Consider the following 10,271-nt stretch of genomic DNA (forward strand, 5'->3'; position numbering starts at 1 on the left):
ATAATATAAGGAAAATGCTATAATAATTTGGCGGTGATATATAACGTCAGCTAGACAAAATAGGTCAATTTGTAAAATGGTATTGCACGTAAATCGCTGCGACATTTGGCTCACTCGCCCTCAAACGCCTGGAAAGCATTTTCTTGCCGTGTATCGGCCGGTGAAATGCCGTGAGTGAGTAAGACGAGGACAGCGCGATCGATTGTTCGTCCTTGTCAAACTGACTCGACCCAACCTTCCTGCCCTTGCGCTCGCGCGTACGGTGTTGGTTCGCGATCTCGCCGCTCGAGGCCTCCAAAGTCAACGCTGGATTTGTCTCTGGGGCTCCTGCAGACCCTTAATCGCTGCATGTGGTTGGCTGCTCTGCGACCTAACCTGTCAGAAGTGAAGCGGATTTGAGGTCGTGAGTAGTTCTTGAATACTCGTATATTCGTTTTAAGTATTCGTGTGATTTTGTTGCGCTCGTTGCGCGTTGCTACTGGGGTACTGGAGACGTAGTGTGTAGAAGAAGAAGAATTCGACGGTATATTCTTCTGGAAGAAAAGCGCAACGTCGACGTCGTGCGTCCGACGTTCGCTGATCGCGGAACAAAGCTGGCTACTGCGTTTTCCCGAGTTATCTATCGGTCGTCACTGCCTGTTATGCGGTGAACGTCGACAGGTGAGTGCGCGCTTTGCTTCGCATTCCGTATTTTTGTTTCAAAACTTTGTATTTTACGGTGACTATATTTTTTTGGTATTTGTTTGTCGCTTCAAAAGAAACTATAGCGCATGAGAAACGTGCTCTTCTTACATTTCACGAAATTTATTAATAAATGAATTGCACAATGCTGCAAATATGTATCATTTTTAGTGTAATTCATATAATCTTTGTTGAAATTGTTGCCAATTTCTTGTACAAGTCTTTTTTTAAAATGTATAAATTTGACATTTAATATATGACAATGGCAGTAATAAAATTCATATTACATCTATAAAATATTCAATCAAAATATAAATCAATAATTATTTTTTGATACATTCAAATTAGAGTATTGTGTGGATAAGTATTTCCCTTATCTTACTTTTAGATTACATTGTATATGTCTTTGCTTGATATTATATTACAATGTATAATATGACTTGTACTATATGTAAAATATTTTATTTTGCAGGTATATATAATGTGACTTGTGTATATGTCTCTAATAAAATTATTTATATTATTGAACATTAATTTTGTTCTTTTATCTCTATAGAAATTATAGTAATACATAGTAACAGTGACGCTCACTCGACAAGCATATAGAAACAAAATGTCTGGGCATAGAGGCAGTGGAGGAGCTGGAAGTCATCATGGAGGCCCTCCAGGTCTAAAACAGATTGACTTGGATCAAATTTGGGGAGATTTACGTGAAGGCATAGAACAAGTTTACAATAGACAGTGTATGTCAAAACCAAGATATATAGAATTATATACGTATCCTTTGTATTATAGGAAGTTCTTTTTAACTTTTCTTTTGTTCTATATGATCTCATCATGAGATGTTTCCTTGCTACATCTGAAATTTTCTATAGACATGTATATGATTATTGTACAAGTGTTCATCAACAATTGACTAGAGCATCAACCAAGAGTAAGAAAGGGCAAATCTCACAAGGAGGTGCACAATTAGTAGGATTGGAACTATACAAACGTCTACGTGACTTTCTTAGGAATTATCTTATTAGTTTACTTAAAGTAAATATATAAATACTGTCTTTTTTTGTTTTTCTATACACATAAAGATATATTTAAATAATACTTTGTAACATATAAATCATCTTATTGCATACAGCATGGGATTGACTTGATGGATGAAGATGTACTACAATTTTATACAAGACAATGGGAAGAATATCAGTTTAGTAGTAAAGTATTAAATGGTGTATGTGCATATCTCAATCGTCATTGGGTACGCAGAGAATGTGAGGAAGGGCGGAAAGGAATTTATGAAATTTATCAATTAGCCTTGGTTACCTGGAGAGATAATTTATTTAAGCATTTAAACAAACAGGTGTGAAGAAAAGATTTGTAAATACTAACATGTACCTAACATAAACATATTTTACGTTTTATTCCAGGTTACTAGTGCAGTGCTTAAATTAATTGTTCGAGAACGTAATGGAGAAACAATTAATACCCGATTAGTCAGTGGTGTTATAAATTGTTATGTAGAATTGGGCTTAAATGAAGAAGATCCAGGTGCAAAAGGACAAAACCTAACAGTATATAAAGATTCCTTTGAAAATCAATTCCTTGAAGATACAGAACGTTTCTACTCTAATGAAAGTTTAAATTTTCTCAGACAAAATCCTGTAACAGAATATATGAAAAAGGTATGAACCAAATAAGTATACAAAAAATATACATTATTATATGTATATGTACATACACACGTATGTATAGCAGATGTGTGTGTGTGTGTGTGTGTATATATATATAAGATGTTGAAAGAATTTATGATTTGTAGGGTAAATAAAACTCGTTATACTGAGTAAAATTATACTCATTACATTACTGAGACATTATACTGAGTAAAAATTATTTAGTAAACCAAAAATTAATTCTTTCAGAGTTATAAATTGTTTTTTTTAGTTTGGTAGCATTTAACAGACAAGTATGTCTTATATTATTACTTTACTATCTTGATATATGTCTATGAAAAGTACATGTTACTTACCCTCTATCTACTTCTGTATATGATATGTTTAACATCTTTGTATTATGATCCCCCTCCTCTCTCTCTCTCTCTCTCTCTCTCTCTCTCTCTCTCTCTCTCTCTCTCTCTCTCTCTCTCTCTCTCTATATATATATATATATATATATATATATATATATATATATATATATATATAGTGTGTGTGTATATATATATATACACACACACACACACACATATACATATACGGATATATATATATATATCTTTATTTATTTAAATATATATGTATATGTACATATATTTTTTCTGTGCAGGCGGAACAGAGGTTATTAGAAGAACAAAAACGAGTTCGCGTTTATCTACATCAAACAACTCATGAACGATTAGCGAAAACATGTGAAAGAGTGCTCATTGAAAAACATCTAGATATATTTCATTCTGAGTTCCAGAATCTTTTGAATGCTGATAAAAATACAGATTTAGGCAGAATGTACCAATTAGTAGCAAGGATACCGAATGGCCTTGGAGAATTAAGAAATCTTTTAGAAACTCATATAGCTAATCAAGGACTTGCAGCTATAGATAAATGTGGCGACTCTGCGGCTAATGTATATATTTTATTTAATATAACTATATTTACACATATATAATACTAAACTATTATAATCCAAATATTAAATTATTTTTGCTTGTAGGACCCGAAAGTTTATGTGAATACAATTTTGGAAGTACACAAAAAATATAATGCTTTAGTGCTTGTCGCATTTAATAACGATAGTGGTTTTGTGGCAGCTCTGGATAAGGCTTGCGGTCGATTCATTAATGCGAATTCTGTTACAAGAGCAGCAAACAGTAGCAGTAAGTCGCCCGAATTATTAGCAAAATATTGTGACTTGTTGCTTAAGAAGAGCAGTAAAAATCCAGAAGAAGCAGAGCTTGAAGATACTCTCAATCAAGTCGTAAGTATATTTACATCAAGTATAATAAAATTGGTTGGTTGGTTGGTTAAATTTTGGTCCTGGAGTTACTACTCCTTTGTCCACAAGTATAATAAAGTGTTTATCCTTATTTCTTTCTCTGTAAAAATATATTTACTATACTTGTATTTATACATCTGTTTATAGATGGTAGTATTTAAATACATCGAAGACAAAGATGTATTTCAAAAATTTTATAGCAAAATGTTAGCAAAACGATTGGTGCAACATATGTCTGCCAGTGATGACGCAGAGGCTTCAATGATCTCTAAGTTAAAACAAGCTTGTGGATTTGAATATACTTCGAAGTTACAACGCATGTTTCAGGTAGATTTTCATAATATGTTAAAATTTATGATTCTTAGTTGCGGAATTCTTAGTTGATGACATTAAAAATGAGGAAATCCATATAAAAATCCCTGTAAATTATGCCGTAAATGAAGTAAGAAAAAAAATTTTCCATAAAATGATACTATCAATTGCTTTAATACGTTTATAAAATGTTCCAAAAACTTTTTTAATCTAACAAAAACAATCAATAAATAACTATTAAAATTAACATGATGTACAACCTTTCTTTTTAACCTACTTTTTTCCATGATTTTGTCACATTAATTTTTTGCCTATTTATTGATTGTTTCAACAAAAAACTTTTGAAGGCATTTTAAAAATATATTCAGCCATGATTACAAGTCATTTTATGAATATATCTCTTTATTTCAATGTAATCAATAGGGATTTTTAGTACAGATATCTTCGCTTATGATGTTATCATATGAGATAACTGTGGTGAGGAAGTAGGAGTCTTACATATATACAAATTGCATTCAGTTTAATATTCTCTAAATAGATATAAACTGTTTTTGTTATTAAAAATTATCACAAACATGTGTCAAACATGATTGTAGCACTATATTTACAGGATATTGGTGTATCAAAAGATCTAAATGAACAGTTCAGGAGACACTTAGTAAGATCTGCTGAACCATTAGATGTGGATTTCAGTATACAAGTTTTATCTTCTGGTTCATGGCCATTTCAACAATCCTTCACATTTTCTTTACCAACAGAGGTAAAGTGTCTAAAAATATTTGTCACAAACTAATTAAATAATTAATTGATTGAAAATCTTTATCAATTGCTCACTCTGATTCGATTGTTTACAGCTAGAACGATCTGTACATAGGTTTACTACTTTCTATAGCTCACAACATAGTGGTAGAAAGTTAAATTGGTTATACAATATGTCTAAAGGGGAACTGCATACTAACTGTTTTAAGAACAGGTATACATTGCAAGCCTCGACTTTCCAAATGGCAGTTTTATTACAATATAATGGATCTACATCATGGACAATACAGCAACTGCATTATGCAACGCAAATAAAAATGGATTTTTTATTACAGGTAATATAATAATAAGAAGTGGCAATATAGTGCAAAATATCAAAAACTATATTTTGCAGGTTATTCAAATACTTCTAAAAGCCAAACTTTTAACTGCAGCTAGCGATGATGTAGCTGAACTGACCCCACTATCAACGGTAGAACTTTTCACGGGGTACAAGAAGTATGTTTCTTTACATGCGTGTAACTAACTGTTATTAACAATTGATTTCATTATGTTACTTGTTTAATAGCAAGAAATTAAGAGTGAATATTAATATACCGATGAAAACGGAATTAAAGGTTGAACAAGAAACTACACACAAACATATAGAAGAAGACAGAAAACTTTTAATTCAGGCAGCAATTGTTAGAATTATGAAAATGCGAAAAGTATTGAAACATCAACAATTGGTAGCAGAAGTCTTGAATCAGTTAAGTTCCAGATTCAAGCCAAGAGTACATGTTATTAAGGTATTTATTAATTGAATCTCTTTCAAAAGATCGTTATTTCTTTAAACAAGAATGTGTCAAATATAAAAATACTTTCATATATTATAATATTGTGTAAAAAAAAATATGGATTCTATTTTTTCAGAAATGTATAGATATTTTAATTGAAAAAGAATATTTGGAGCGCACAGAGGGTCAGAAGGATACTTATAGCTACCTGGCATGATCAGTCGATCTGGGACAACGATACAGCAGCAATCATATATGCATAATAAAAAAAATCTTATATTATCATTGCCACATACGTATCATATTTATTTAAGTGTCAAAATTAACTTTTGCACTTTTTTTCTGTACATGGATGCCTTTGTACATTGTTGTCCTTCTGGTCGCATTTAGAATGTCTGATTACACACGCATACACACACATATACGTATATATACACACATATGCATACGTGTGTGTGTGTGTGTGTGTGTGTGTGTGTGTGTGTGCATATTATATACACACACATATATATATATATATATGTATGTGTGTGTGTATAATATGTATATATGTATGTACATACATACATACACATATACATATATATATATATATATATATATATATATATATATAATAAATAAAATTATTTCTTGTAACTCATAAAATGCTAAGTGTGTTACTGTCTGTGCTGTTTTTGATATAAAATGGGACATTTTGTAGTTTTTTGTAGTCACAATACAAGATGCAAAATTAGATTTTTAATTTATAAAAATATAAAACAATATATTTATTACGTTTTTTATTTGCTGCTGATATTTTCGGTTCTGGAAGACTAGAATGTTAAAAAACTATTTTTCACGAAATAAGTGATGTGCAAAATAATGGAGAAAGTAAAGACCACATGTTATCTACTGTTCTCTACTGTCACATAAAGAAAATCATTGTAAATTGTAATCAATTATAAAAAAATAAATCATAACATCACAATAAAATGTATTATATAACATAAGCAAAAAAGTGTAGAAAATTTTTGTGAACACATAGATAGTAATGCATTTTGGCAAGTCTACTTTTTATGATAGACAACTTTAAAAACCGAATTTTATATCGATGAATGTAAATTTATCACTGCAATCTAACAATTTAATCATTTTCGTATGTAGTATAATTTCGCCTCTTAAATCGTTCTAAATAAAATATTTATAATTAGAATATACACAAATTGAATATACATAATAATGATTTCTTATTAAAGATATGAAGTATGTTAATATTAATACAAATATATGCATACATACTAACTCGTTAGTTGCGAGATTACTATTGATAAAATTGCAAAAAATGTATACAAAGCATCAAGAGGTGATGGCCTTAATTATCCTTAATTATCCTGAGTCAAAACAAAGTTTAAGTATCAACGTGTCGATTAATTTATTGATGGTCAGTCTCGAGTAAATTTGTGAAAATTTTATAAATTTTATATTATTGTAGTAGTTAAAATGCTTGGTATTCAAAGTACAATAACAATAGTAGATACCTATGGCATATAGAAAACAGGCACGAATGGTGCTTAATGAATCTCAAACTCTGTGCCCTCAATAGAAAGTTGATGTATCGAATTTAATAATTTGAAGATATTACGATTAGTTGGAAAGTTCAATTTAAAAATTCAATATGTATATACTCATTTTCAAACTGTTTTCACGCATTTTATTTGATAAAATTAGGAACGCTTCAAATAGTCATAATTACGAAACTTTATTTACAAGCTGGCGTGATAAACGGTTTCGACAAGAGCTGATATGACAATTTACAGTGTAAATACTGGTCTTTTATTATACTCTTATCTGATGAATAAGAATATAATGAAAATAATGATTTTCTTAAATTCTCCGTTAAATTTATGACGTCAAATTTTATATATTGCCTTGACTCCTGTCGTGACCAATTATCGTGTAAGCTCATGAGAAGTAGCTCGCAATCGTAACCATTTGATGTGCTTCTAACTTCATCAGAATTGTGTGCAAATAAGACTTTAAGTATGTGCATATATATGACGATATATATATTCAAATAAAAATAACATTTTTTTCGTAACATATTGTCAATGATAAAAAGGCTGAAGAGCAAAAAAAAATAAATTGAAAATTATAATTAAATTAAAACTAATTAAATTGTGTGTGTATGTATTGATACTTGTCTGTGAGGCAAGTGTTAACATCATGTAATTAACTACAAAAAGAATACACAAACATATTAATGTATTTTACTAAATAAAATGTATTACGAATTTGAATTATGAAATCATTAAATGTAATGTTATTTATAAGTTAGGTTGCGTAAGGGATATTGAGTATATTATGCAGTCTCTATTCATATTCTTGTGACAGTTATTATTTATTAATATCACGATTTGCAAACAAGCTATCTTAACAAATTTCTTGTGCAAATAAATCTGATCATTTTTGTAAATGATAGACATATACAACAGTACATCATCTGCTAAACAATTTAAATTTAATTCTTCACTGCAATATTTTCTAATATTTATTTACCGTGCAATAAAAGTTTATCAACGTTTTTCAATGGATACGCAGATCTTATATCTTTAAGTTTGAGGAATATCGCAAGATATATTTTTATGTTAGGATTGTAAATATTAACAGTTAACATTTATACAAAACGCTGATTGATATTTCAACTTTTTGTGCAGTTGTACTTTATGATTATTATTTATTTCACAAAACAAAAGTTATATATACAAATAAATTAGGAGAAACATTTAGTTATCAAAAGAAAAGGAGTTTAAATTTGGTACAGTCACAATAGAAATCAAATATACGGTTCTCTCTGTTAACTTCAAATTTCAATTTTTTTACTAGATTGATTTAATTCTTCCCATACTGAGAATAAATATTAAACAAATGTTGATATATATAAAAATATATAAAAATGTTTAATTTATTAGAATGTATATTTTAATAAATGAAAATATATTCAAGTTACATATTCAAGTTATATATTCAAGTAAAATATATTCAAGTCAAATAAAATAAAATGTGCATTTTATCTTTTTACAACTCAGAGTTCAAAAATTTGTCCAAAAATTTTGTGTCATAATTTATTCGTACAAATATATTTGTTATTTTACAACAAATCAACTGCTATAATTATTAAGCGAAACATAAATGTTAATGTTCAATTATAAGCAGGGAAGTACATTTTATAAAACAAATATATATTTATATTGAAAAGTTGTATAAAATATCCCAATCCAATGATATATTTGTTTTGACATGTAATATACTAATATGCAGACACACACAACGTAGGCATACCTATATTCATGCTTTCTGTAAAAAGATATATATTAATTCGTGCTGTAATATAACACTGTAAAATATAAACGGCTATAAAATGGAATTAATTTCGGTAATTATTTAAATCAAGAGACATCAAAAATGTTTTTCTTACCTTCACATACATTAGCAAGAACATACCTCTCTGTCAGTCAAAAATTATTAACAAAAGATTTTAAAAATATATTTAATTTAATCTATCTAATGGCACATCCCAGTGAATGGGTTTTAACCATAGACATAGGCTGTGTTCCGAAATTCACTGCCAGTACTAAAAATATTTAGTTTGTGTCACGTATACTATGGAATTTCAGTGCTGGAAGTAGGGTTATCAAATGCAAAATGACTATTTCCGGGATATTTTTTAAGCGACGGTTGAAAAATAAGTTAGAGAATTTTACTTAAATGTGAGAGATAGAGGGGTAAGACGGTAAAGAGATGTCGCCGTGTACCTGCAAGAAATAAATGTGTGAATTAGATATCACCAGAGAGAAGTTTAGACATAAATCCGCACGATTGAATTTTTTTACTCTTTTTTTTTTTTTACCACACGGCTTATTTGACATCAATTTTCTCAGGTAGTATGTTAAATTTTTTGACTTTATAAATCCCGATAGTTGCTCTCACATTTCCCTTTAGTACCAGTTAAAAACATGAATATTATAATTTTGTTGAAATTCCGATTTTCCGCGACAGAAAAGTTAAATTCCGCAACACGGGACAAACTTAAAAAATTCCGAGATAATCCCGGAAATCCTGGCCATCTGGCAATCCTAGCTGGAAGTGAATATCAGAATGCAGCAATACTATCCTAGACTGCGTATCCGAGGAGTGGGGGTAGAGCTCAACGTAGAAAATGATGCATTCTGTTTTGTCTATTCTCTCTCGCACACTCTTGATAGACAATACAACCGCTGTATTTTTATTTTTTTTTTCCGATATAGTAATCAACCTACATCACCGTGTCTTTAGCTCACTCCGAGACATATATAGGTATATCATATCCGCTGTATTGTCGTACAAGTTAGCAACTGCCTCCCCTATTCCCTTTCTATCGAGTGTGCGAGAGAGCGCACAGACAAAACAGAGTGCATCCTTTTCTATGAAAGCTCCACCCACTCTTAAAATTTGAGAAAACGCGCAGCCTAGGTAAACTATGTCTATGATAACAATCATGTAAGAAAATATAAGTATGAATAGTTGAACAAAGTAACTGTTTCGTAAAGTATATGTTTTTATCATAATTGTTTCGAAATTGATTAATATAATTTAAATATATTTGTTAATAACTTTTAAAAAATAAAGATCGATGACTAAAATCGTTTAGCTGTTACTCAAGACTACGTACTTAATAACATATGTAAAAATGAAAGAAATGTATTTTCGAATGTAAATAATTATAATTTCATTTTCTACAACATA

General features: G+C 29.8%; 1 protein-coding gene across 2 annotated transcripts; it reads left to right on the forward strand.

Annotated features, from left to right (window-relative positions):
• Positions 1-21: 21 nt before the first annotated feature.
• On the forward strand, positions 22-5,970 carry Cul1 (cullin 1). 2 transcript variants are annotated; one of them, XR_003112588.1, is made up of 13 exons: positions 22-660; positions 1,238-1,458; positions 1,557-1,719; positions 1,817-2,035; positions 2,103-2,357; positions 2,998-3,291; positions 3,379-3,642; positions 3,808-3,987; positions 4,583-4,732; positions 4,827-5,066; positions 5,126-5,229; positions 5,349-5,519; positions 5,644-5,970. XR_003112588.1 is itself a non-coding variant. In XM_011149920.3 (13 exons), exons 2-13 carry the CDS (start codon positions 1,295-1,297, stop codon positions 5,722-5,724), a joined length of 2,334 nt encoding a protein of 777 aa, XP_011148222.1. In that variant the 5' UTR covers positions 26-660; positions 1,238-1,294; the 3' UTR covers positions 5,725-5,970. The 2 variants fall into 2 exon arrangements, 1 of the variants encoding a protein (XP_011148222.1); XM_011149920.3 differs by having other exon boundaries at positions 26-660; positions 5,300-5,519.
• The last annotated feature ends 4,301 nt before the right edge of the window (positions 5,971-10,271 follow it).

This window comes from Harpegnathos saltator, unplaced genomic scaffold (genome assembly GCF_003227715.2).
Source record: "Harpegnathos saltator strain DR-91 unplaced genomic scaffold, Hsal_v8.6 scaffold160, whole genome shotgun sequence".
Lineage (NCBI taxonomy): Eukaryota > Metazoa > Arthropoda > Insecta > Hymenoptera > Formicidae > Harpegnathos > Harpegnathos saltator.